The sequence below is a fragment of the Marmota marmota genome, unplaced genomic scaffold (genome assembly GCF_001458135.2).
Source record: "Marmota marmota marmota unplaced genomic scaffold, marMar, whole genome shotgun sequence".
Lineage (NCBI taxonomy): Eukaryota > Metazoa > Chordata > Mammalia > Rodentia > Sciuridae > Marmota > Marmota marmota.
In genome coordinates, this window is record NW_026000082.1 from 39,826,955 (window position 1) to 39,853,828 (window position 26,874).

Consider the following 26,874-nt stretch of genomic DNA (forward strand, 5'->3'; position numbering starts at 1 on the left):
GAGGGTGCAGGGAGCGCACTGGGGACCCGAGGAGTGCGGGGCGGGGTGGCAGAGCTAGAGCAGGTGTGTGTGTTTGGTGGGGGGGGGGGCAGTTTGCCAGCCCCCAGGGAACCTGGGTGTATGTCTGATGTTTTTCCGTCTTTCTTGTCTGTCTGTCTGTCTCTCTCTGCAGAGCTGGAATGGAACCCTTGGCCTCACGCGTGCAAGGCAAGCGCTCTACTACTGAGCTACAGCCCCAACTTAAGTGGGATCTTGCAAGGAGGTTTGGGTCCCCTGCGCTCGGGTCTGGCGCAGGCTACTGAATGCTGTTGAGCCTCTCCCCGCCCCACCCTCATAGGCGGCAGCCTCGGCTCACCTGGTTCTCCCAGCCTCAGCAGCCGCAGCTGAAGCTGGAGGGAGAGTTTAATTGGCAGGCTTTTGGGTTAAAGAGAAATACCGCTTTGCTGGGGTGGGGACTAGTCGATGGAGGGGGAAGGGGTTGGAAAAATACTGAAAGAACCAGCAAATACAGCCAGGCAACAACAGGATATGGAGGCCGCAGAGACGCAGGAGGAAGGGAGAGGGGCCTTGCCAGGCTGGCTTGTGCCACTGCCTAGCAGAGGCCCTCATCCCCTCTCCATGCTGGGGACCACCCAGCCTCCCTGCATCTTCACAGTCCGCTTTCAGGCAGCAGTCTTGGTTAGAAGGCAGGGCTAATCTGGGACACTTATTCATTTAAATTTATTACTGTATTGTGGGTACAAGTGTCTGCCAACTCTAAGGCCTTGTCAGTGTTACCCCTCTCTAGGCTGGGAGTTACAGCAAAATGAAACCCAGAGAACTCTGCCCTGTCCCTCACTTAGTAATGACTGATCTGAAGGCCTCTGGGCAAGGGTCTCCTGGGACCACCATGCGTCAGCTGGGCCAAGCACACGACAACCCTGGTGAGGTAGGTGTGGTGGTTTTCCGGGTGGGAAACCAGGATACTGAGAGGTGAAGGGAGGTGCCCAGCATGGGGGCGGGGGCAGATGCTGGCTGGTGGCTGGTCTGGCAGTTCCTGCATTTTCCACTGTCTGGGGCTCAACCTCTGATGGTGGTTGTAATTTTGTTGGGTCCCTTTGCCTGGAGGGACATTTTCCTGGAAGCCACAGAGCTTACTAGAACTGAATCCAGGGATCTGCCTGGTTGGAGTTGTGGCCTGTGGATGGCTGTCGGCTCTGTATGTTCCTGGGTTCGCAGAGCTCATTGCTCCGTCCTAGGACCAGATGCCCCCATGCTAGATCCTAGCTCCTGGAAACTGGCGCCTTTGGCCCAAGAGAAGATTCCTGACTCTGGGGGAGGTGACAGCCTCAGAGGGAGTTGGGGGAAATCCTTGCCACCCCTTCATCTCTGAATGTGCTGGATTTAGGACCACAATGCTGAGCTCACAGTCTGAGAGTTGGAGGGAACCCTTGGGAGTCGTCCAGTTCTCCGCCATCTTGTAACAAATGAGACCCACGGAGGGGAAGGGTCTTGCCTACCGGCAAACAATCGGAGCACCTGAAATAATTTGGGCCTTCACTGAATGATGGCAGGGAGGCATGAATGGCGTCTCTTCATCTTATTGCAGTTTGGGGGATCTGGGGGTGGGCATGTGTGTGCTTTTCTCCCATCTGTGCCAGCCTCTCTCCAGCTCACTCCTTCCTACTCCCCCAGCCCAAGTGGCTACCTTGTGTGATGACCCTTCTGAAATGTCCTGTGTGGCCCTCACCTTTACCTGCATGCACTCACATTTCATGGTGGCTCTTCTGAAGACTCACCTTTAGACCCCATGAAGGCATTTTTTGGGGGGACCTGAGTGACCTTGGTCCAGGCCCCATTCCTCCCTGGGCCTCAGCATCTCCAGCTGTAAGGTGGAGGTGGGGTGGGGCATTTGGAGGTTTCTAAGCATCCTTTCCAGCTCTGACATCTAGGGACTGCCCACAGCTGGTTCGTGGGTCCTCTAGGCCAGGGCCCATCTGCTGCTCCCTCTGCTTGGGGCAGCAGTGGGAGCAGTACTGGGCCCCAGTGAGCAGCCGAAAGACAGGAAGATTTGTCACTGATTCTCCTCGTGTGTCCTAAGCATCCTAGTCTCCAGCTGCCTTCCTGGGGAGGGACAGGAAGAGTAGGGCTATATTTGTCTTCTTGGGATGGGGTGGGGAGGGGGGACTTGGGCAAGGGGAGAGCGAGCCTGCAGGCCCAGCAGCTGAGCAGGGAAGAGTTCTTTCTTTAACTCAGGCAAAAAATGAAAAGCTCAGTCCTTGAAGCTCCCCTTCCCTTCCCTCCTTGGCCCCATTAGCCTCTCCTGGGAGTACCCAGCACACAGTAGGTGTGGAGTGAGTCACAGACAGAGTGAATGAATGGAGGATGCCTTGAAGTAACGGGACCTGGGTTTGAGTCCTCCCCCACCAGTTTCTAGCTGGTGACCTTGGGCAGATTGCTTGATGTCTTTGAACTTCAGGTTCCCCCATCTGTCCCACCCAAATGATACTTGAAGAGTTGTGAGGAGGAAATGAGAGGAATCAATGGAAAGGCCTTAGAATCCGGTCTGACATTTAGGACTCCTCCAATGGTAACTTTTGGTTATTTTTACTAAAGATAGAATGGCTGGGTCAGCCTCTAACCGGGTGCTCGGGCATACATTTCCTGAGCATTGAAGGTGTTCCAGGCACTGCAGATGGCCTAGAGATGAGGGAGGCTCCGTCTCTGCTCTCTGGCCTCTCATAATCTGATGGAGGAGATGCACAGCCACACAGCCCTGAAATAGCACTGAATGGCCTCCCGGTAGCCATTATCGAGAGTACAAAGGGGCCACGGGAGCAGAGTCTGGACAGGACCAATCTGCTCTGGAGGGGCAGGTCAGGGGAGCTTCCTGAAAGAGGTGGGCTATAACTGTACTTGGAAGGACACAGGAGTTTGCCCTTGGGGAATGCCCCCCCTAGGGAAAGAATGACGCAGAGACTTGAACTGCTTGTCTAGGGGACACTGAAATGTAGTCTGTGCTCCTGTGTCACCTTGTCAGGAGGTGCTCTCTCCTAGCCCTGGATTAACAGCACCCTGTCCACCCTCACTCCCTCCCCCTATCACTGCTTCAGTTTTTCTGCCTGTCATCTTGGCCTGATGTTGGCCCTAAGTTGGTGTTTCTCTCTCTACTAGAACATCAGCCCCACGAGGGCAGTGTAATGGGGCAAATCTTGTTCCCCCCGAGCAAATACGTTGCAATTCTAGCCTTCAGGTCCTCTGAATGTGACCTTATTTGGAGATGGGTTGTTTAAAGAGGTAGTGAAGCTAAAATAAGGCCATCAGGGTAGCCCTAACTAAATAGGACTGATGTCCTTATAAAAAAGGGGAGATTTGGAGTCAGGCCTGAACATGGGGAGGAGGCCACATAAAGACCAGAGACCTGCTGCCACAGGCCAAGGAGCTACCAGAGGCTGGGAGAGAGGCCTGGCACAGATGCCTCTCTCACAGCCTTCAGAAGGAACCTGGCAACACCTTGATCTTGAACTTCGGGCCTCTGGAACTGTGAGACAATAAATGCCTACTGTTTATAAGCCTCTGGTCCTTTGTTATAGGAACCCTAGCAGATGAATACAGGCAGAGACTTTGATTTGTTCTTTGTTGCATCCCAGAGTCTAGAACAAAGCCTGGGGTTTAGAAGTAACTCTGCTCAGAGCTCTCGAAGGAATGGATATTGGCGTGACATGGAGGAAGAGAAAGAAGGAACCTGAAAATCTAGTTTGGGCAAAATGGTGAAAAAAATCTTACATGTCAAGCCAAGTTTGGGAGGCAGGCAGGCAGTGAGGAGCCCCTGGAGGTACTTTAGAGGGTTCCCCTGGAGGTGCAGAGGCCCACTTGGAGGCAGGGAGGACAGGGCAGGGGTTAAACAGTACAAGAGAGCAGTGACGAGGACAGGGTGACGACAGTGCAAATGGAAGGAGACCTGCCAAGCAAAGGGTGGTGTGGGGAGGGGAGTTGGAGGGCTTCATTCCCTTACAGGTCTCCCCTGCACCCTTTCTCTTCCTGTCCGGGGTGGCTGGTGACCTCTGCCTGACCAAACCTCACCTCTCTCTCACCTGGTATGCAAAGCTCACAGTATCTGGGGTCATATCAGATACCCTTGTGGGAGGGTGGGAAAAGGGGCTGTCCCCAAACCAATCATGCACAGTGCTCTAGAAGGGCTGCCCTCAAGGGTGCAGATGGAGGAGGCAGAGCCCTATTTGAGAAAACCCCTGTCTGAGGGAGGAGGTAAGATCTCTGACTTTGGAGAACCTCCAATCTGGTGGGGGTGGGACCTGCAAGTGCAATTAAGAGCACCCGCCCGGTGTGATGGGGAGACAGACCACAGATGCACGCATTAGTAAAATATGCCACAAGAAGTTGCCACGTCGTGGAGGTCTGGGAAGACTTCCTGAAAGAAGTGGGTTTTGCATGAGGTTTTGGGGTGTGTGCCAAATGGCAGAGAGGAGGAGGAGCAGGGAGGAGCCAAGCAGGGAATGACCAAATGGTCACCTTCACTTTTCTAGACAGGTGAGCCAGCCTGGTTGTCTGGACACACGCCGAATATGTGACAGCCTTTCAGTGGGCTTCTGGCCATCATGAAGCACCCGTTTTTAGCAAAGAAAAAAGGCTGTTGGCAGGGGACAGGAATAGCTTCCAAAGCCTCTCCTTCTTGTGCTCCTGGTTCCCCACTTCTGCTGTGAGGGACCCTGGGTGCGGAAGGCAGAGCACACCCACAGCGCCCTCTGCTGGAGAGGCACTGTGCCCTTGAGTGCCAGCCTAATCCAAGCAAATAGCTCCTGCTTTCCTGCCCTGGGGAAGCCCCAGAATCTGAAGCCCCCAATGCAGGGTAGGCAGAGATTGGGTCAGTGCCTGGGAGGGTCCTATCTGCCATCTGGAGGATCTGGGACCCTGAGAATTGTTCAGTTTAGGATGGCTGAACTAGTCCTGCAGCCATCTGATTGGGGATTAGGTCACGGTCCTAGGTATCACCTCCCCCAGGCTAGGGAAGGACCCTTCCCAGCAGGTGTCACCCTAGATGCCCCCCCCCCCCTGTGTTTCGGTGTATCATGGAGGAGGTGTGCCCCTTCTTCCTCTAAGGCCCTGGATCTGGGGCAGATGAACTTTGGGTGTGGGTGCTCTGGATGCTTCCGGGAGGGATTCATGACTGGGAAATTCCAGGTGGTATTCCGAGGTAATGAGAGCAACTGTGTCTCAATGCAGAACAAGAGAGCTGGCAGAGCGGGGCTGGGGATCAACTCGGTATTTTCTCCCCTGATCAGACCAGAATAAAGATGAACTGAGCCCAGGGGAGCTCAGGTTTCCTAGGAGGGTCAACAGTGCCTTGGGGGCAAACGGCTGCCACAGGAGAGAGGACCTAGGAGACCCAGAAACCCAGCCACCGGGCTCTCTTCATTCTCCCCCTCAGACTTCCTGGAGTGAACCCAGGAGGCCTCAACCCCTGCTTTCCTTGGCATGTGTTTCCCAGGGTGAGGGGTGAGGAGCCCCTTACTGCTATTCCAGACACACACACACACACACACACACACCTGGCTTTTACAGGAGGCACAATGGGGGATGAGAGCAAAGAAGCACATTTTCTCCCAGAGTCAGAGGCGGTGTCTGGCTCACAAGTCAGGTAGGTGCCAGGGGCCCTTCAAGTCTCCCTGTAGCCTGGAGCACCAATGGGAACGGTGAAAAGGCTCGTCTATCTTAGGATGAGCCCGTTGCCCTGCTGATCTCCACCAGGCCATGGCGGGGAGCAGGGTTCTACTGACCCTTTAAATCTCAGCCCGTTGGCATTTTTCATCAGCCCTGTTAGGGGCTCTTAGCATATCACAGAAATGTTTCTGATCTATTGGATTCATTCACCTGGCAGCTCACTCAGGCTGCAGGGACCTGCTCACCTTGTGCACCAGTGGCAGGCCAGAAGCACCAAGGAATCGATGCCCCTGAGTGGCTCACGGCCAGTGACTGAGTGGGGTTGGTGCGCACATGCCCCACTCCTCTGTGAGCCTTGAGATGTGCTTCTACCTGGACTCTTAGAGCTCCTATTGGAGGAGGGTCCCCGCCCACAGCACTAACCAGCTTACTAACTTTCCTTGGGTCAGTGTTTCCTTCCCTAAGGGCATTTCCTGAGATCTCCAAGTAGACTGTTTGCACTGAATCCTTGTCTCAGGCTCTGCTTCTGGGAAAACCACCATGACCAACTTGTCCTGGTTTGTCCAGGACTGTTCCAGGCTTAAAACTTTCCTGGCACCCTCCCTCAGTCCTGGGCAAACTGGGACCATTGGTCACCTTAGGAGGAACCCAAACAAGAGAGAGATGATTCACTAAGCGAGGCAAGCAGACCCCTGAACTGTTTGGAAGCCAAGGATTATGGGCTTTGAGAACAAAAGAGAAGACACAAGTATAATTTTGCCATATGGATGGTTTTTATGTGCTCAAGGCCTACAGGAGAACAGTAGCCACCAGGTACAAGAAGGCATTCCTTTGAGAACAGACGCACGCATAACCTCAGGGCAGGATTTTCTAAGTGTGGTGGATGCCCAGGGCCCAGGACTGATGCCCAGGGCCGATCCCAGGACCTTTGCAACATCTATAATGTAATTGGCTACTGGGCGAGAAGGTGATGCAGATCCCAAGAAGGACGACGTGTTACAGGCACTGTGGGGTCATTACAGGTGAGCAGGCGAAGGGGTGGGCAGCATATTAGAGGCACTTGAGGCTCTGCCAGGGACAAGCACCAGCCATGCCACGGACCTGGGCAAAGAGTGAAACCATATGACGTGTCGCCACGGTCAGCGCATTGAGGCGAGGCGCTTTGGCTTGGAAGCAGCTGTAAGCTCAAGACAGCTGGCCCCGAGCCAAGAAGACCTGAGCGGGAAGTCCCACCGTCAGGTACCCCAGGAAGGAGGTGCTGTTGAGCGACAGGCAATGGGTTGGGGCAGGGCCGGACACACGAGTCAGGGTGCTCTGTAGCAGGAGGCTGGAAGCCTGGCCAGGTGCTGCTGCTGAGCCCCAGATGGGGTGGGGGGGGGGACTGATCTCTGCAGCTCAGACTACCCCAGCTGCAGAATGCCATAACCCTGCCCTGGTTATTTTTACTCTGGCGTGGCGGAGGGTGCTGTTCACAGCTGAGCAATGCATCCTCTTTTTTTGGTCGACTTCTCTAGTCCCTTCTGGGGGGAAAAGCCCTCTTCCAAGAGTCACAGCCACGAACACATGCCCTGTTCCCGGGGTGCCAATCCCTTCCCTTTCCCTCCCCAGGGTACTAAGGATATGGAATGTCTTTGGGTCTGGGGTCACCTGGAGATGTCACAATGTGCCAGTCATGACAGGCAGCAGTGGGAGCCCTAAATGGCGAATGCTGGGGTGTCATGCAGTTCCAGCCAGGTGGGTGACGGGGCCGCCAATCACCAGGGAGGAGGAGGCACCCAGATGGGGGAAGGCCCCTTTCTTTACTCCTTTTCCTTGGGAGACCCTGACGAAGGAGAGACAGGAAAACAGGAGGAAGCTTGGCTCCCAGATAAGGGTAGGGATCAGCAGGGTGCAAGCAGGAGTTAGAGGAAACTTCCAGAAACCTTTACTGCCCTAGGAGAGCGAGGGGAGGAACCCTTTTTCATATAACTGAAGAGCAGGTGGAAACCCCCAGGAGCCTGTGATGACTCCAGCTTCTCCATTCATCAGCCAGAGTAAGTTCCAAAGCGGGTCAAGCGGGACAGTGGACACCGTCCATTTTGCTCTCACGGGGGCACTAGCTGGGAAACAGGCGAAGGCTGGAAACCGAGCGGCTTCTGTACAGTGGCATCAGCCTTCCTAGGCATGGGGCCAGAGTTCCCGGGATCTGGAATTGGTCTCCTCAGCTGAGGGGCCTCAGGTTCAGGGCTCTGCTTCGGGGACCTGCCCAACCTGGACAAGAGGGCCTGCAGCGGGAGTTCTACTTGGTCACCCAATGCCATGGCCATCAGGGAGTGTCTGAGACTCGGTGGGCTGGCTGTCAGTGCCAGGTGCTTGGGCAGTGCTAGTCTAAGGCTGTACCCACACATGGGGGGACCTCGGGGCTGGGAGCATGGTCCGTCTAGACAACCCGCCTGGAACACCAGGGTGGGGGGACCATGCTCCATGGAGGAGTCTCTTCAAATGCTTCTTGTGCAGCTCTAAAGGGATGGTGACAGCATCTGGAATGCCCACAGTACTCTCTATGCCTGGCAAACAGCAAGCACTCCACAAAGGCTTTTGAATGTCAATGCCAAAGGACCCTGGGGGGTTCTAGACCAGCTGAGTACTCTGGGAGACCTGCATGCTGGGTCACCTCATTGGAAATGGTGCACATGAACTTCACATCCAACCTAAAGAAGTGTTTCCACTTGCCCACAGAATGGCCTCTCTTATTCACATCTCACTCATCCCTTTGCCGTGGGGTCGTTACAGGTGACATATGGCCACAGAGGAAGCAAGCAATTTGCCAAAAGTCACACAGCACCCTGATCGTGGGAGTGGGACTAACCCTTAAGTGCCCCAGTTCTTGGCTCAGTCCCACTGAAGGCAGCGTGGGTGGGGGCTGAGCTGGACGCAGACATTGGGCATTTCATCCCTTGGTGTGACCTAAGAAGCAGGGGCTAATTTAATGAACCAAACCAGATTAATCCAATAACCCAGATCACAAGGGCAGTGTTTTCAGCTAGGGGACCTTTGCAGCCTCCTGAGCCTCCCTGCAGGCGCACATCCCCTACGTTCTCGTCTTTTCCTTAAAGCTGGTCTCTTGATCCTCTGCTTGACAACGCTGGAGCGGTTTCCTGAGGCTGTGAGAAATCTCAACAACACTGTAGACCTTTCAGAAACTCCTGTCCAGATGTCCCCTGCAGCCCTTGGGTTGCTTTAAACCAAGGGATTTGCTCCTCTGCGCATGTGGTGCTGGGCAGCGGCGGGGGTGGTGGGGGCAAGGGTTGCAGAGATCAGCACTTTGCTGTGTTGCAGAAGCGCTCTGGTGGTCGCTGCAGGGGCAGGGTCTAAGGGGCTCACTGGGGAGGAGGGTGGTGTGCCCACTGCCTTGCTGGGTTTCTGAGTTATTCCTTCCAAGCATCTCATGGTATTAGTTCCATACTGGGCAGTGGCTGGCCTGCTCCCAGCCCTGGTCATTGTCCACACCAAGGCCTGCAGACCCAACTCAGTCTCACGGCAGGGGTTTCCAACCTGGTCATGTTAGAGGAGGAAAGAGGCCCAGGGTGCACATACCACTAGTTCAAGGCCACATAGAGAGTATAGCCAATCCATGTTCACTAGGTGGAAGCATCTTGGAGTCAGAAAATCTGGAATGTCAGAGGAGGAGGAAGATCCCCCAGCTCCAGGGAAACCACTGCCCAAACTAGAATCAAAGCTGAGACCTGAGTCTGGGTGTTCCCACTTGCAGACAGACAATTTTCACATTCATGCTAAGCCTCGATGTGGATGCCACCCTCTCGCCTTGCCCAGAAGCTAGGGCAGCCAAGGAAGCAGGGAAGGGGGACTGCAGAGAGGTGACCCAGCTTGCCTCACTCCTCAGGGCCTCGAGCAAGACAACCTAGAGCCTTTATCCTCCTCTGTGGCTGCAAGGGCGGAGAGGGTCCCTCTTGGGGGATGCTGCAGCATGGCAGGGCGGGGCACACAGAGAAGGGCTGGCTGTAGTGGGGCACCATGTCCTGTGGGCCTGCCTGTTCCCCCTTCACACCAGGGGCACTCTGCTGAGATTCCCCCCACCAACCTCGGTTACACACTGGCCACCCCTTGACTCGTCATGAGGCTGGGACTTGTGCCAGAGCCACAAGGCTCCCCATGGGTGACTTTAAGGTCTCTCCGCAGAGGGATGTCTATAGGGCTTCACGCCAGGCCCCTGGGAGCCACCCTGGGTGAGGAATTTGATGAGAGACTAAAGCTTGGAAATATGTGGGTTATAGGATGGATGAATTCAGCCTGGGGTCATGATAATGGGGGCTCCTTGGTGAGGTTGAGACCCACCTTCTGGGGAGTCTGTGGGAGTGGCTGTGATTGACACCAGTCATGAGGGACTTTGAGGCTGGGGAACACCAATCCATGGCTATCCCATGGTGGGCCTGGGGTGGGGGAGCCTTCAAGGTCCTATTATTTCACCAAATAAATCATGCCTCCTAGCCCAAGCTGCCATGCCCAAATGCACTACAACTAAGAATGGGTTTGCAAAGTAGGCCCCCCTCCTCCACAGTGGTTAGAGAGGGACCCACTATCCCGGGTTGTAGTGCACTTGGAGATGCCTCTCTAGCTGCTCAGCACAGGGGATGGACTTCACTTTCTCCAACTCCTGCAAGTGTGTAAATTATTTCAGGTGCTGCCTTAGCTTCTTCACTGATCGCTGTCAGCACATCTGTCCTTCTTGAACTATTTCTGCACAAATTGAAGCTTCAGTCTAATATTTTGGCTCACAGATAACCTCCCTTGGTGCCGCCCAACACCTCTTCTTAGACAGGAAGTCACAAATGATCAGCAAACCAGTATTGAAATGTACAGAGGGAGCTTCACCCAAAGAAAAGGCCCTCAAGCAACTCTTTTGCAGTCTTGGGAGAGCTGTTTCTCCAGTTGGCTTGGAAGTGGGGTCCTAGACTGTCACCATGGAGACAAGAGCCTATCCCACAGCATAGACAGAGGAGGCCTCTCCGTGCCTAGATGCAGATGGTAGGTCTGGTTATATGTTGCTGGCTTCTCTCATCTCCCCTTTTATTTGAGGGGGGCACTGCTGTTTCTGCTCTGTGCCCACACGGTCTTCCTCCAGAAAAAAACTCAGGTTTAATTGCATTGCCTCTTGCTATCCCCCCCAGCACTGCCTGAATGTCTGGGCAGCAAGTAGCATTGAACCATTTTTAAAGATCTAATCCAGATGCCTCATCTCACCCTCTTATTTTATAGATGAGGAAACTGAGGCCCAGGCAGCGGGCAGGGACTGGCCTGTACTTACAAAGGTAGGTGGTGGCAAAGTTGGGGATTGAACTCAGGCCTCCTGACTGCCAGTCCAGGGCTCTTTCTAGCAAGTAGTATATTGGCTACAGGTTCAAAAAGTTCCCCACTGGGCGGAAACGGCCCACGCCCCCCTGCACCCCGCCCCCTCCCCCCACTACACATAATTTGGGTTATAGCAAAGCATATTGAACTCCAGGTTCTCATCCCAGTGCCGCAGGAGTACGAACAGCTGGCGGGCTGCGGCCTTGAGTGTGCCCCGAGTGCGGCCCTCAGGTACTTCCTGCTGCTCCAGCCAGGAATTGGCCTTGGCCGCCACCAACTCCCACTCAATGAAGTAGGAGGCCGAGCTGTGCTCCAGCCAGGCCAGCCCCACCACAGTGGCCCACAGCTTCCCCGCGTGCTCTAGCAGCACCTTGGACTCCAAGCTCAGCCTGCTGTCTGCCAGAGGCTCCAGGGAGACACTGTCGCAGGACAGGTGTCGAGGCGAGGGGCTGTTGCACAGCTGGGGACTCAGAGTCTTAGATTCGGGCTGGCGGGCAGTGAGGGACATTCGGTGGCAGTTGAAGGGCGAGGTCCACTTGAGCTTCTCCATGGGGATGTTGATAGCCTCGCAGAAGGCTTGGTTGAGCAGGAAGGCTCCGCAGGCCAGCTGCAGAGACACCTGTGTGGGGAAGCCCTCAGTGGGCCTCAAACTTGTCAGCCCATGGAGCCCCCGGCCACGCAAAAGTCCCGCTCCTCCTAGCTCCCTGCTCCTGTCCTGCCTCCTCACCCTGTGGCCCCGGGGGATATTTGGGAAACTCAGGCCCACTGAGCATCCCCACACCAGTTCCCACAGGGGCCACAGACTGATCTCTTTCTAAGGCCAATTCAATGTCTTCCTGCTAAACCTGCCTCCTGATCTGGGTGGGTGGGCCGGCCCAGCTTGGCCACTTTGACTGTCCAGGACATCCAGGGGACTCTGGCCTCCTCCTCCCTCTCCGACCCTGCACACCGATCAGTTTCCAATCCCAAGAGGAGTCTACCTTCTGAATGGCTCTGCCGTGCACCCTCTGCTTCCTGATGCGCCCCTCTCTCCTTTCCCCTTCCCTCCTCAATCCATCTGCCCTGCACCCAGGGGAATCTTCAGAAGGCATAGAGAGCGCATTTTTGAATACTCAGTTCCATGTTTTCAATTTTCTATTAAAGTAAGTTCAGGAGATGATTCACAAAGCCCCGTGCGACCTGCCCCTGTTGGCCCTGGGCTTTCATCCCCCACTCCTCTCCCTTCCCTAGCCGCCAAGCTCGCTCTCTCCTCTCCAGGCCGTACGTAGGCTGCAGCTCCTCATTCTTTGGGCTTGGCTTAGCCATGACCTTTTCTGGGAAGTCATGCTTGATCTTGGCACTGCCCCCCTCTCAGGCCTGGGTTGTTACCCCCTGTATTTCCCACCACCAAAATGCCTGGCTTCTCGTCTGGGTCCCACAGGACTCTCAGCCATGCAGTCCCAGGAAACTAGTTTACCTAGTTGCATTTATCTAGTTCATGGCTGTCTCTCCAGGGCCTCACAGTAGCCTGGCTCACTGCTGAGTGCATGAATGCATTTTGAGGGATTCAAAATGACACTGTGCCCTTGGGTGTACAGAGACAAGTGCCGGGCAGCAAGGTGTAAACTGTGCTCCTCCTTTGAACACCCTGTGATTCCCCAAGTCCTAGAGGCCCAGATAGCCCACCGCAGACCTGGGCTCCTCACCCACTGCAGCATGTGGGGCATCTGCAGAGCCATGTGCTAAACATGGTGCGTGTCCCTGGGGTGTTAATTTTACTCACTTGTGAGTCATTTCAAGACTTATTTTTATGTACTGAAAAACAGACACACATAGATGGTAAGTAGAATGCAAAATTCCTGTGAAATTTTAGGGTGAAGATAGCAGATTGCATAGAAGTTTTCGTGATGCCAGCACTGGCCTCTAGTGACACCCCAGACCACCCCACCACCTGGATGGGGGGACTCATGCTAACTCCCTCTGTCCTGCTGGCTGCTTGGATGCGGCTCTCTAGTAGGCTCCAGAACTCGGGATCTGAACTCTAAGACAAGGTCTCCTTCCCTCTGGGTAGGGGAAGGATGGTAGAGACTCACAGGCGGGGCTGGAGGGGCTCTGAGGCAGGGTGGGGGTACTCACCAGTGGCAAGTAGTCAAAACTCTGGCTCCCCAGGCTGGCCTCTGGAGTCTTGACCAGTGGCTTTCTCAGGAAGCCCTTGGCTGCTCGGCTCAGCAGCCTGGAATTGTTGAGAGTCAGCCTGTGTGGGTAAAGGCAAGTGTCCCCGGCCATCCCAGCCCCCAGGGCCCCCCAGAAGCCTGTGAAAGCCAGAGGCAGAAGGATCCGACAGATGGCCTCCTCCAGCCTCCCTCACTTGACGGCTGGGGAAACGGAGGCCTCAGCGAGTTAGCGGCAGCACGACAAGAACAGGTTCAAGTTCTTATATGACCCTCTTTTTGTTTTTGGGGGGGTACCAGGGATTGAACTCAGGGGCACTCAACCACTGAGCCACATCCCCCTATTTTGTATTTTATTTCGAGACAAGGTCTGAGTTGCTTAGTGCCTCACTGTTGCTGAGGCTGGCTTTGAACCCATGATCCTCCTGCCTCGGCCTCCTGAGCCACTGGGATTACAGGCATGTGCCACACGCCCGGCGTGTGACCCTCTTTTGATGCTGTATCCATGACCAGCCCACTGACCAGAAGAATCCCAGGCCAGCCCTCCCAGGGACACGGGCACTCGGAGAGACCATGGGAAATGTGAGAGACGCGGTAACAGTGGCTGAGTCGGGGGTGTTGAGGCAGCATGAGCCCTGGAAGACAGCGACCCCACTATCTCAGTGTCGGGCTGGACCTGCCTTTGTTCTTTGCAGCCAGGGCCAACCCCAGGAAAAGAGGGTGCAGTAGAGCCCCCACCATTTCCCCGGTAGAAATTCCACTTACCTGGACCCAAAGACAGTTTCTGAGGCCTTCAAGGAGGAAAGAGCAGTGGTGGACAGGTTGTGCAGGGGACCTGGGGAGCCACAGAATGACAGACTGAGGCCCGGTAGGTGACCTGTCCAACTGCTCACTGCTCAGCTGGGGAAATAGAGGCCCAGAGAGGGGAAGGGACTTGCCTCTATCCCTGTGCCTCGAGAGATCTGAGCTAACCACTAGGCAGGTGCTTCTGAGCCAGCTGGTGAAGAGAAGCCTGGAATATATAAGAAACTGACCTCCAAACGTCCTTGAGGGGTGGACCCTGGCCTATTCTGGGAGCTGGGAAAGCTTCACATCAACATACCAAATGGGGAACAGTGGGTTGACACTCTGCCCCTGCATACTGCTGGAGCGTACTGGGCAGAGTGGGGTGGTACAGTGGCCCCTCAGCTAGAATTGGGAGGCCTGACTCCAGGCCTAGCTCTGTCACCAACTTGCTGTGTAACCTTGGGCTTCACCTGTTCAAGCCTCAGTTTCCCCATCTTTAAACTGGGGATAATCCTCTTCTGCTCTTACAAGGGTTTTTGAAGAATCACTAAAGTCCCCAGCACTGTGTCGGTGCTGAGGTCTCCTTCTGATCCCAGGACCCACCACGGTCACCGTCTTAATTAGGAGAGCCAGTCCCGGCTGCTCACTCACCTTCCGAAGCAGCGTGCTTATCCCGACTGGGACACAGGATCTCGCCAAGGGACGCAGAGGGGTTTTCCTCCTTGGCTACAATGCAGGAAGCCAGTGAGCCTGGGTGAAAATCCTGACTCCCCCATGGACTAGTCACTTGGCCCAGTCACTTTCTTTATAAGTTTGGTTGCAATTGGAGCTAACCCAAGTCACAGTGTCATCGTGAGGATTGAAGGAGATGGCACGCAGCTCATGCTAGTGCCTGGCTAAGTGCTCAGCTGCCCACCCAACAGGGACGGGGGCTTAGCGGCTGGGGGCAGAGGTGGGCATCTCCTCCCAGGGCTGTGCCTCCCTGAGGAGGCGCCAGAACATGGCACGGACTTCCTGAGGGGCTCTGAGTCCCAGTTCCTCACCTGTAAAATGGGGGTAACAACTGCACAGACTATTTTCAAAAACACACAGTTAAGGTGATCAGTCTTATAATTGCCATTGCAAGGGTTAATGAACTGGACCGTCCACTCTAAGGGAGTGTCCCGGTGACAGAAAAGCTACATGGACAAATATGTGCAGCAAAGCTTCTCTCTCCCCAAATGAGACTGTTCACACTATAAGGACCCAGGTAGAGTTTTGTGGGTGACCCTGAGAAACCAGCACAAGAGTGAACTAGAGACTAATGGCTGACTCACTGAGGGGACCAGGAGGCAAATAGGATGATGCTCAACCTCATGGCCTCTGGGCCAAACATTGGGTTCAAATCTTGGTTCCTTCACATATCAGCTGTGTGATCTCAAGTGAGTCACCTAACCTCTCTGAACCTCAGTTTCCTCATATCTTAATTGGGAAGCAAACAAATGAAAATGATCCTTCTCAATATGGTTATGAGGAGACCTGGATAGTAACAGTGTCCAGTGCATAGAAAACTCTCAATGTTAGCCATCACCTTCCTTAGGGAGAGAGGGGAGGTGGGGTAGATAAGAGTTCAGAGTTTGAAGGGTATAAATAGAGGGACAATGGAAAGAAAGGGATTTGTGATTTTGGTCAAAGCCTCTGGCCACCAAGAGATGAACTGTGGAGAAGGAAGGGGTAGATGGGAAATTCCCTGGAGGTTCAGCCTGGCTCTAGGGTGGAGCAGGTGCCCCTGGGGTTTGGAAGCCACAGGGGCCAAGCACTGGGCAGAATGCTTTAATTTGGAAGAGCAGCTTTGGGTTTCTGCCACCTCATACAGTGTGGATAAAACATTCTCACAGTGTGGACGACTGAGCTGGTGGCCACAGGGGACCTCTGATGTCCTCCTCATGCATGGCGGAAGGCAGGGCCTCCTCACTGTGCATGTGAGGGTGCCACGGAGAGGGTTAGGGCTGGCTCAGGCTGCCTATCTGTCTATTAGGTTTCCTGGCATTTAGAGCCTGGGGGCAGCCTCGGAGCCTGGAGGGTGGACCAGCCCCTGGGGTTAGTGCACGTGGGAAGGGGAGACGTGCAGGGAGGCCCTGTTGCTCCTGGGCACCCTGCAGCTGCCTCCCCAAAGACAGAGCCATGTCAATGGCGCCGTGCTTGACCCATGTGAAGGCCCTCTGCCCATCTTAGGCCTCAGACAGCCCTGGAAGGCCTGGCCTGGTGCTGGCCCTGCTTAAGGAGTCCAGAGCACAGACTCAGAGAAGCCTCTGGGGCCTCAGACGTGGGGGTGCAGGAACTTCAGGGTCCTGGGCTTCTGAACATACCCCACGTGGCTCTTACTTAGGGTCTGAAATTTGCAGTCTCCGGCGGCCGAGTCTTCTTTGAGTGTGATCTGGGACTGTCCGAGGCCAGTAGGAGCGCCTCTCCACTGTCGGGAAAGGCTGATCATCCGCAACGGGGCACCTTCATGGAGCACAAGGAGAAGGATCAGCCTGTCCTGTCTCCTTCCCAAAGGCTGCAGAAACAACTCTGGCTTCCACTCACAATGATCCCAAAGCAGGAGAGCAGAGTACAAGGCCAAACCATAAGCTCTGGAGCAATAAAATGACCTGGGTTGGAACCTCAGCCCTTCCTAGCCAGATGGGATGTGGTCCACTCTGACCCTTAGATTCCCTACCTGGAGAATGGGAATAACCATCTCTGCGTGGCCAGGTGGATACCACTGCTGAGATGATGTGGGTGAAACAGCAAGGTTTCCAGGAAGTTAAAGGGCTGGTTTTCTCCAGACCACACCATTCTCCTCCTCCCACCGCAGAGTCCATGAGCATACTAAGGGCTCTCAGAGGTTCTGCCGCAGAGAATGTTCTTGGTCACTAAATATACTTCCTGACCTGGGACTTCCCATTTTTGGGTCAAATGGATATTCGCAGGACGAGAAACTAGAGTTTGAATTTTTCAGAACACACACACGTGGGGAGGTGCTGGTCCAGGCCTAGGGAGCTCTGGGACTTGGGTTAAGATGCGGGCCAGGTCCTCGACCTTCGGGGTGCACCTCGCATGTTAGCAGACAGCGGGAGATGGGCGGGAGGGAGAGGCGTCCTAGCAACATGAAGGGACATGCAGTGGCCACAGCCTGCCATCCACGGCTGCTGGCCCACGCCTGAGATGGCAGCAATCAGCAGTGATGGAGGGATGGGTGACTGATCATTTAGGTACCACAGATGAGAAAAGGGGACAGGGACAGGAGGGGGGAGAAAGGGCCCATTTTGTTTCAAACACTTTTTTTTTTTTTTTTTGCAGTTCTGTGTTAAAAAAAAAAAAAAGGAACTGCAAAGAACAGGAAAATGAAATCCAGTAAAGAAGCAGCACAGAGTTCAGAGATACGTAAAGTATCTCATAAAAAAATTAAAGGAATGCCCCAGAGAGAGTCTTTTCTCCTGTACTAGGTGGGCAGAGTTTAGAAAGGTAAGCAGTACTCAGTGCTGGAGAGGAGGGGTGGGAAGGAACTTGGAGGGCGAGGGGCAGTGTGGAACGTGCACCGGGATTTTAGATGGGCGCGCCCTTGCCACGGAAGGCCTACTTCTCAGACAGGTGCACCAAGATGTTCTTTGCAGCAGAATTTCCAGTCACCAAATGAGAAGTCAACCACAGGTCTAAATAGGCTCAAAATGTGACAAATCTTAAAAGGCAGTGAGAAGAGACTCTGGAGCCAGGGCACTGGATTCAAAGCCTGGCTTTGCTTGTCACTCTGTGTGACCTCAGGCAAGTTCCTTAACCACCCCCTGCCCCTGTGTCCCATCTATAAAATGCTCGTAATACAATTACCCTGCGGAATTATTTTTTAGAGAGTTAAATGATTTAGAATATATACAAAGCACTTTGGGATGCTTTCTGATTAGCTGTTATTTTAAAATATATATTTTTAAATTTTAGATGGATGTAATAACTTTATTTATTTAATGTGGTGCTGAGGATCAAACCCAGTGCCTCACATGTGCTAGGCAAGTGCTCTACCACTGAGCCACAGCCCCACCCACTAATTGGCTATTTGGATGATAGCTGATCATCAAATCACATTCTTCTGCTGTAGAATATGCTACGACTATTAAATGAGCACCTAGATTCCCCTTCGTCGATAGATTTTTACATACCCAGCTTTGGTAAACGACAGCACATATCAAAATGTTCCCATCATTGTAACATTATCTGTCTTTTGATTTCTCTACGTGTAGATACCCGTCAAGAGAAAGTTATTTTATCTTTCTATACTTGGGAATTTTCTACAAGAACAACATAGCATTGCCCCTGGCCTTTTTTTTTGGGGGGGGAACCCAGTAAAGTAATTTTCATTTGGTGGGAAAAGTGAGTAGGATGGAGACTGATGTGTCCCCTGCCCCGTGGAGGGTGGACCATGGGTGCTGGGTGCTTCCTGCTTCTAGGCCCCGCCCTGCGTCTCCCTGCAGGTCGGTGCTCCTTTGTGCCTCAACCCCTCCTCCAGTCCCTGGGGCTGGGTGGCCTCAGCAGTGCCCAGCCGCCAGCCACCTTACCGGAATTGGGATACTCCACTCCCAGGGGCAGGTACCGGCTCTTGCTCACGTCCACGGGCACGAAGGCTGTGTATTTGCTGATGACATTGCAGGCCCTGCTGGTGTGCACAGCGTTCACTTGGTAGCGACGATGGGACCCTGCAGGGGAGGAACCGGAGTCACTGCTTGGTCTTGGGAAGTCCTGCAGGACAGAGAAGCTCTGCAAGCTAAAAAGAGGGCTCCTCCACGGTGGTCCCCGTCTTTAGGATGAAATAGGCCTTGAAAATCAAGGGGTCGCCCACTTGCTCATCAAAGATGTTAAGAAAACGACCATCATTTCATTTCACAAAATAAAGGATGTTTTCATGTAAAAAGTAAACCCATTAGCTGAGAAGAGAGCTAATTCCCTTAAATAAGTTCAGTGTTAATTCTTAAATAAACGATATTGTCTGTTTTTATATTTTAATTTTGCAGATGTCGAATGGAAACCTTGCCACATGACTTCATAGGGGTGGGTGGGAGCCACCTACCTGACCCATTAAACTGCCAAGAAGATTGAAAATCAGAGAGGGAGGGTGAGAATGCTGGGTCACCCAGCAGATTAGTAATGGAACCTGAGATTCTGGCTGTGTGAAATGTGCTTGGTAAACTGTAAGAAGTGCCCACAGAAGCAAAAACTAACAGGCGTTATTCAAATATAAATAAAGTATAAACAACATTATGTAAATAAAACATAAACTTCAGTCAAAGAAATCATACAACTCTATAATCTCCTTTTGTTCTCCAAATGTGCTCCATCAAGATCCTAAAGATACTACTTGGAAGAAAAATGCCCCAATTTCTGGACTAAATGAACTCCCCTCAGTCCATTTCTATTGTACAGTGGCTTCATCCCTGGGTTTCTTCTTAATAGCACTTAGGAAAAATGCACTCAAGTACGTATTTGTTCCTATCTTTTATTACTAAATGAGTATTATTTTATGTCATAGTAAGAATAATCATTTAAATACTTGGCATCATAAATACCTGAAAGACATTTTATTTTATGAATGTATTTTTCTTTCTTGCCATAATGGAGATATTATAAATCATACATTTGTATTAATGACATTTCTTAAAACAAGGCAATATTTTGGTTTACAGTTGTAAACCAAACAAATCTACAAACTATTGTAGGCATCTGGAAATTCTGTTGTAGGTTCTTTGTTGGAGTGTTTTAATCAGTAGATTCTGTTGTGAATGCATTTGTACATTGTTAGGATACTTTTAAAGATGTTTAGTTGGATAAATGTCTTTGTTGGAGTGATAGCTTGGAAGTTGCATAACTTTTTATTTGTACAAAACTCTATTGTTTACAAAATAATCACTTATTGTGTAACTGTTTGATTAATGTCCACCTCTCTGCTAGCCTGTGTCAAGCCCTCCTTGGTGGGGAAGGGTGGAATCTCTTTTGCTCCCTTTGCTGAGTAGCTGAGTCTACAGGGTCCAAACCCCGCTCCGGCCCTGGCTGATTCTCAGTAAGTGTGTGGAAACAGGTCTAGGGCCCTGTGGGAAAGGACTGTCCCAGAGGAGAGCACAGGCTATTCCAATGTTTCTCACGTTTTTCTGTCTCCGGAGCTCTACAGGGGACACTGCAGGGGAGAAGCACTGCCGTGATAGGGTACTGGGGGCCTAGGAGATGGGAAGGAGGCTGAAGAGGATGGATCAACCCATGGGGCTGGGAGGAGCCCAGGGATGGTGGCAGGGAGACCTGGAGGTAGGCGGACGCTGGCTGATCCAGGAGCGGGTGGAGCCCCGGGTGGGTGGTGAGGGGAGGCACCTGGAGGCAGCGGTGGGAGGCAGAGATGGAGCACAGGCAGAGGGAGGCGGTGGGGAGACTGAGGGAGCTAAGAGCTCAGAGCAGGGCTGAAACCAGGCTTGGAGAGAAATGCGGAGGGGCAGGGCCGGAGGCGGGAGGAGGGTGGGTGGAGCCGTGGGAGGGCGGGGAGATAAGGAAGGGGTGGGGCCTGGAGGCCCGCTGAGGGAGGGTGGATCGTGGAGGGAAGTGGGCGGGCGCTGGGCGGGGCTACAGGAGGCGGGGTCTTGGAGTGGGCGGAGCACTGGGCGGGGCTAGGATGCAAGGGCGTGGGCTCACCTTGCTCGATCTCGCGCTCGCGCTCAGCCAGCTGCTCGAAGTCGCGGATGATGGCGCGGGCTGCCAGGTGGTGGAAGGTCTCGCTCCACAGGTCGGCGTCGCGCGCGCTGCCCCGCTCCGGGCCGGGGGGCCCCAGCTCGAAGATCACTTCCCACTGCAAGCGTTGGCTCTCTTGCAGGCCTTTGACCAGAGCCTTGCCCAGCATCAGGCCTGGGGTGGTGGGCCTGCTGGAGCTGCCCAGCTCCTCTGACTCGGCTGTGGGCTCCCAGTCCGAGGATAGCTCTGTCTCGAAGGCGGAGGGGTGATGGGATGGTTCTCTGGGCCCAGGGACAAGATGGTCACCCCCCAGAGGATATATCCTTCCCCATGGTGCAAGTCATCCCTATGCAAGTAGAACCCAGTCTCCCTTCCCAGGGGGCAGACAACTTCTTTTCTAGGACAACTAGGTGGAATGAGCTTGTCTCCCAGAAAGGGACAGATCCACTTCCCAGGAAGCCAGGACCTGAGGGGGCCCGATAGGGGCACTTGGGCAGAGGATGGATCAGACTGCACAAAGGTAAGGTTGAATGGAGAAGGTGGGATCGGTGAGGTCCTCAGGGCAGTGTGGGCCACAACAAACCCTCAGGGGACAGATAGGCATTGGCCCTCTGGGGAATCACAGCCAAGGATTCCTCCTTGTCCCTAGCCAGGTTCTGGACCTTCCTACACTTACCCAAGTCCCCTGGGCTGCGACTGTCCCGAACAGGCTTCAGGCTAGACCCAGGATCCGTGAGTCCCCAGGCCTGGGGCTCCTGGCCCAAGAGCAGGAAGGGCTGGCAGCCTTGGGGCAGCAGAGAGGGCCTGCGGGCCCCTGGGCCATGAAGTTTGGGGCCCTGGCTGAGTTCCTGGCCATTGTTCGGGAAGGACTATGGGCACAAGAAGAGGAAGAGGAAGAGGAGGAGGAGGAGGAGGAGGAGGAGGAGGAGGAACCCGAACCAGTGGTGGAGGACCCTCCTGCCCCAATGATGGTTCTTTCCCTGGGCACTGCAACTCCCCTGAGGTACTGCCTTATCCAGGACCCAGTAACTATTACTCATGAGAAATATCAACCAAATGATGGATAAATTCTAAGCCAAAAACTAAAACAAACAAACATAACCCCAAACCAAAACAACCATGAAAAATCACATACCATGAATAATTCTAAATCTATTTTTTTTGGGGGGGGGGCATAAAGTTTAACATTTTTTATGTGTGTGGTTAAAATTTGTCAACCCTTTTCCTTATGTCTTCCCATATGTCATGCTTAAAAGGTCTTTCCCACGCAACAATATTCTAGAATTTTTATTTTTGTTTGTATGTTTAAATCTTTGAATCACATGAAATTTGTTTTACTTTAGAGACAGAAACCAGATTTTTCTTGATTTTCCAAATGGTATAAACCTCACTGTTTACTGAATAGTTTATCTATTGAGTCCCTACAGTTTATCAGTTCCCCACCTCTCTCCCAACACAGATGCCCATTTGGACTTATTTATGAGCTTTCTGTTCCATTTTGATGATTTAATCTATCTATTCTTGTGCTGGTACACACATCAAAAGGAAAGTGGTAAACTGGGAAATAACATTTACAAGATGCATGACAAAGATCATTTTTAAGAAAATGCTCTTATAAATCACTGGAGGAAAAAAGACAAGCTTAATAGAATCATGGGTTAAGGGTGTTCATAAGCAGTTTATAGCAAAACGATCCAATAAACCCATAAAGAAGCTTAGCCTCCTGAAAAAGTAGAGCAATGGAAATTAAAACAGTCTAGCAGATTGACAAATACAGGAGAGACCCAGAGTCTCTCCTGGGCTGTAGGTTTGAGTGCAAATTGGTACACACGGTGGGAGAACAATTAAGCAATTATTTAGCAACAACTAAAATGAACAAATCCCTGAGATCCAGCAATTCCACTTTTAGGAATTCAGTCCTCTAGAAATCCACAAAGGCATAAGTATCTATGTGCAAGCACTGTATATTTGTTGCAGCATAATTTGTAAAAGTAAAAATCTGGAAGCTACTGATCCGTCGGCAGGGGAGGGTGAATAGGGTATGTTACATCTGTACAAGGGAACCTCACAACACTGAGCAAAAAGAGATTTCTTCGTACCAATGTGGAAAGATGTCCAAGATAAAACTAATTTTAAAATATTAAGTTGTGACAGTTCTGTATTTTAATTGTGGTGACCATAAAAGTCTTTTGCTAAATCTCACAGAACTGTTCTCTAGAAAGAGTAATTTTACTGTATATAAAAAGTGAATGAAAAGATGTTTAAAATGTAAGTTGGAGAGGAGTTTGTATGTGTAATTGTTAAAAATATATGTGTGTGTTGTGCATGTGTGAGACACTCAAAATCAAGTGGTCTAGACTAGGGAATGGGGACATTTATTTGTACTTTATTCCTGAATGAACTATCTGAGAATTTTTATTGCAAGTGATGAGTGTGTCTTATTTTCATAACTGAAGAATATTAAATGAATTTAAAATGAATTTCAAAATTCTGGGACCTCATACATCCCCTGGTAGTGGAACAGATGAGGAAAACAAAGGCACTTACTATGTGTAACAGAATTTTTTTGGGTCAACCATTAACCATGGGGCTTTTTCTTATTAAATATTTATTGGGAGGGGGAATGTGCCTCCCCATTAAATGGGGGTGACATTCCTGCTTCTGGACCAGAGGTTCTAGGTATAGCACTAGACTGTGGGAGGAGGAGATTGGTCACTTTTAGAATGGCCTCCATGGAAGCTGGTACCTGGCCATGACTGTTGGATCTCAAGGGATCCTTAACCCCATCCCCTTCAGAGATTTGGGATTCCTCCTCCTTCCTTTGCCTTCACCATGATCCATGCTGGGTCAGACCCCTGCCCTCACCGTCATCCACACTGGGTTAGAGGGAAACCCAAGTTACTATAGTTTCCACGGCAACAGATGAATCTAAGATCCAGTTCTTCACAGGCCAGAGGCTGCAGGGAGTGTGTGTGTGTGTGTGTGTGTGTGTGTGTGAGAGAGAGAGAGAGAGAGAGAGAGAGAGAGAGAGAGAGAGAGAATGCACATGTGTGCAAGTCAGTTGGGGAGAATCAGATTGGGAGAGAAGTCAGGGGTGGGTAGAGGTGGGAAGGGGAAGAGATGAGCAAAGGTGGGCCACAAGAGAGCTTGGGAGCAAGTGAAGAGAAGTCAAGGGAAGTCAACCTGCCCCAGCTCTCGCCAAGTAAAGCTGCCATCGGATGCCCACTGCGTGCTGGGGGCTGGTCAGCACTCTATCCTCCACCAGCCAATGGCTGGAAGAGTCCTCCACTTGGAGTTGGCTCCCCCAAAATATCTGTTGTTGGTGGTGACTCCATCGCCCACATAGCTACTCTCTCCCTCTCACTGATGAGGTAGTTGGGGCTCAGAGAGGCTAAGTGATGCAGGTGAGGAAGTGTCTGCCTGACTCCTAGGCCAGTGCCTTCTGGTTGCATGGGGTGGTCCCTGGCTAAGCACTGAGGAGAGCTCCCAGGGAGACAGGGTGGCAGTAGGTATCTATGGAGGCAAGGAGGGTTGAGGTGGCATCTGGGATGGGGAAGGGACACGGGGGAGAGTTCATGCCTGGTTGTATGGTACCACAAGCTCATGCACGTTGACATGAAGTCCATTCTCAAGGAAATGGGTTAAACCACACTTTGGTTTAACACAGTGGTTCTCAACTGATGTAGCTCCAGGGGACATGTGGCAATGTCTGAGGACATTTGTGGTTGTCATGACTGGGGATGTTGTTGGTTTCCAGTGGGCAGAGGCCAAGGGTGCTACTAAACCTTCTATCATGCCCAGGATTGTCCCTCTTCCCCAGCAAAGAATTATCACGGCCATGGTGCTGAGGTGAGAAACCTGATTTCATGAAACACCAGGTGACCTTTCTACCCAGCCCTGACTTGAAATCCCCTCTGTCCTGGGTGAATTTCCAGCTGCTGGGATTGGAAGAGCAGCAGGGGGGAAAGTGGAGCTTTGAAGACAGAGGGTCCTGGGTTACAGTTCCCTGACAGGTTGCATCACTCTGGGTAAGTTGCTTTACCTCTCTAGCCTCAATTTCTGTGTGTGCACTGAGTGGGAGTGATTGGACCCCAAACTGCCTCCTCTCCCAGATGTGCTATAAAATCTAATGACAGAATAGATGCAGATAAATGTGCCTTGCCAACCGGGAAGTGCTGTGTGCAGAGAGCAGGTGATCTCATTGGTAAGTGAGCATCATTATTAGACGGTGTCATTAGGGGGTAGGACAGTTGAAAAATAGGAGGAAATGGCTCACTCCCTAAGCTGGTGGCTACCTAGTCCTTGTAGGTAATTGGTAATTATCTTTTAAATGGAAACTTAATGATGTAAATTCAGATAGATCTGGACTCTGTGTTCTATCCATCCATCCATCCATCCATCCATCATCTACCTATGAGATAGACAGGCCCTCTCCTTGTGGCTCAGCTCTCCCCACTCATGGTCCCCCCCTAGTTCCTCACCAACCTGCCATGCTGGAGTACCTGCAAATCAACCGGCCACTTCTGGGCATCGGGACTGGTCTGATTGGTGAGATCCTGCAGCTTGGCTTTTCGCAGTGGATGTCTCCTGGCTGACATTGTGGGGTCGCTGGCTGTGGTGGTCCTTGGGCAGGTCTTGTGGTTGGAGATCTGGTTGGTGCTGTATGCTCTCCGTCTCTGGGAGGGGTCCATACCTGGGCAGGGGCAGCGAGAAGGGAGCTGTCAGGGTGGAGGACAGAGGGGAAAGAGAGGGGCTTGGATACCCCTTTCCTATTAGGAAACATTCCAAGTTCCTAAGTTCTCTATTGCTGTACCTGCAGGTGCCTCCCTGGCATCCAAAGCCTTGCCTCATCTAGCCTTCATCTGTCCTCCCAATGACGCTGGCTTCTGTCTCGTTTTGAAGGTACAGTGCGCTCCAAACTGTATGAGAAGCCAACCTGTATCCCTTTTTAAGTATCACACCTCCACATCTTTATCCAGGAAGTTTCTGGAACCTTCTCTCTTTATTCACTTCTAAGAACCAGTCCCCACGTGCAGTCTTTTTTATACTCGAGGGAATGTTCTCTTCTCTCCTTGGATGCCCAGAGTTGTGGCCCCTGTTGCTCTGCTTCCATCAGAGCAAAGGTCAGTGGTATCTCTCTCACAGATGGAGAGGTAGTCCTGGAGGACGGTACCATGTTTGTGTCCCCTGTGCCTTCATCTTGTGCTTACCGCCTAACCTTATTGAGTAATCGGTAAATGACCTTTGAATGGAAACAAAAGCTGAAAAGGGACTTAAGAGATAAGTCTAGACTCAATCTGTGCTCTGTCTACCTCCTTCACGCTCTGAGAACTTAGCCACATTGCTTTAATTCCCCAAATCTCAGTGTCTGCATCAGTGAAATAGGTATAATGGTACCTCCCTCTGCAGGCTGCTAATTATTCATTGAGATGGTTTTTATAAAGTGCTTTGCAGCTAGTAAGTTATAAGTGTTATATGAGGTGTCCCAAGAAAACTTGGACCCAAAAAGAAAGTAAAGTTTAGAGGTGAAATCGTTAGGTTATGAGAGCCTTAATCAGTGCATTCATCTCCTGAGAGAGATTAACTGAGTGGATAACCATAGGCAGGTCGCATGCGCTGGAGGAGGTGGGTCACTGGGGCATGCCTTTGGGGTATGTATTTTGCCCCTGGTGAGGAACAGTCTTTCTGCTTCCCAGTGGTCAGGTCCTGAGCTCCTGTCCTCTGCCACATCCTTCCACCCTGATGTCCTGCTTCCCCTTGGACCCAGAGCAGAAGAGTCAGCCATCTATGGACTGAGACCTCTGAAACTCTGAGGCCCCAAATAAACTTTTCCTTCTAAAATTATTCCTGTCAAGTCTTTGGGGATCAGTGGCTAAAAAGCTGACCGAAACACTGAGGTGGCCATCATTATGAAAAAGGGAGCATACCGCGACTAGAGGTGGAGTCACCACTGAAGGGCCTGGTCTCTCTGGTTTTCCCTACACTCTTGGCACTGTCTCCGCTGTCTGGGCCAAGTCCCTCCTCCTGAGACTGGTAGAAGACAGAGCTGCTGGATTCCTGGGAGTGCAGCATGCTGTACCTTCGCTTCTTGTCCTGGAGGGAGAAGAGGAAAAAGGGCCAAGCGAGGCTAGATGTCAGGAAGAACTTCCACTGGGTGGCAAGGGGTATGGGTGGGAGTGAGGGTGGGGTTTCACCTCTGAGGAGCCACTGG

General features: G+C 52.2%; 1 protein-coding gene and 2 long non-coding RNA genes across 7 annotated transcripts in view; 2 read left to right on the plus strand and 1 right to left on the minus strand.

Annotated features, from left to right (window-relative positions):
* LOC125610403 overlaps positions 1-2,123 on the plus strand; it is a 7,011-nt gene extending 4,888 nt beyond the window's left edge. The window contains exons 2-3 of the long non-coding RNA XR_007340426.1: positions 173-928; positions 1,388-2,123. This is a non-coding gene — a long non-coding RNA (uncharacterized LOC125610403). The remainder of the gene's footprint in view (positions 1-172; positions 929-1,387) is intronic.
* A 4,286-nt stretch (positions 2,124-6,409) lies between these two features.
* Positions 6,410-26,874, minus strand: part of Vwa5b1 (von Willebrand factor A domain containing 5B1) — a 40,907-nt gene continuing 20,442 nt past the window's right edge. For 2 of the 4 annotated variants that reach the window (XM_048816191.1, XM_048816194.1), the window contains 10 exons: positions 26,591-26,756; positions 25,166-25,356; positions 21,340-21,532; positions 20,628-20,942; positions 18,515-18,652; positions 16,308-16,430; positions 14,595-14,669; positions 13,923-13,992; positions 13,123-13,240; positions 6,410-11,626 (listed from right to left, as the gene is read on the minus strand). In XM_048816191.1, the coding sequence (XP_048672148.1) occupies positions 11,120-11,626; positions 13,123-13,240; positions 13,923-13,992; positions 14,595-14,669; positions 16,308-16,430; positions 18,515-18,652; positions 20,628-20,942; positions 21,340-21,532; positions 25,166-25,356; positions 26,591-26,756 (1,896 nt within the window). In that variant the 3' untranslated portion in view covers positions 6,410-11,119. The remainder of the gene's footprint in view (positions 11,627-13,122; positions 13,241-13,922; positions 13,993-14,594; positions 14,670-16,307; positions 16,431-18,514; positions 18,653-20,627; positions 20,943-21,339; positions 21,533-25,165; positions 25,357-26,590; positions 26,757-26,874) is intronic. The other 2 variants (XM_048816193.1, XM_048816192.1) reach the window with 2 other exon arrangements.
* LOC125620488 lies at positions 21,447-26,594 on the plus strand. 2 transcript variants are annotated; one of them, XR_007352216.1, is made up of 4 exons: positions 21,447-24,867; positions 25,137-25,565; positions 25,681-25,786; positions 26,360-26,594. It is a non-coding gene; the product is annotated as an uncharacterized LOC125620488 (long non-coding RNA). The 2 variants fall into 2 exon arrangements; XR_007352215.1 differs by having other exon boundaries at positions 21,447-25,565.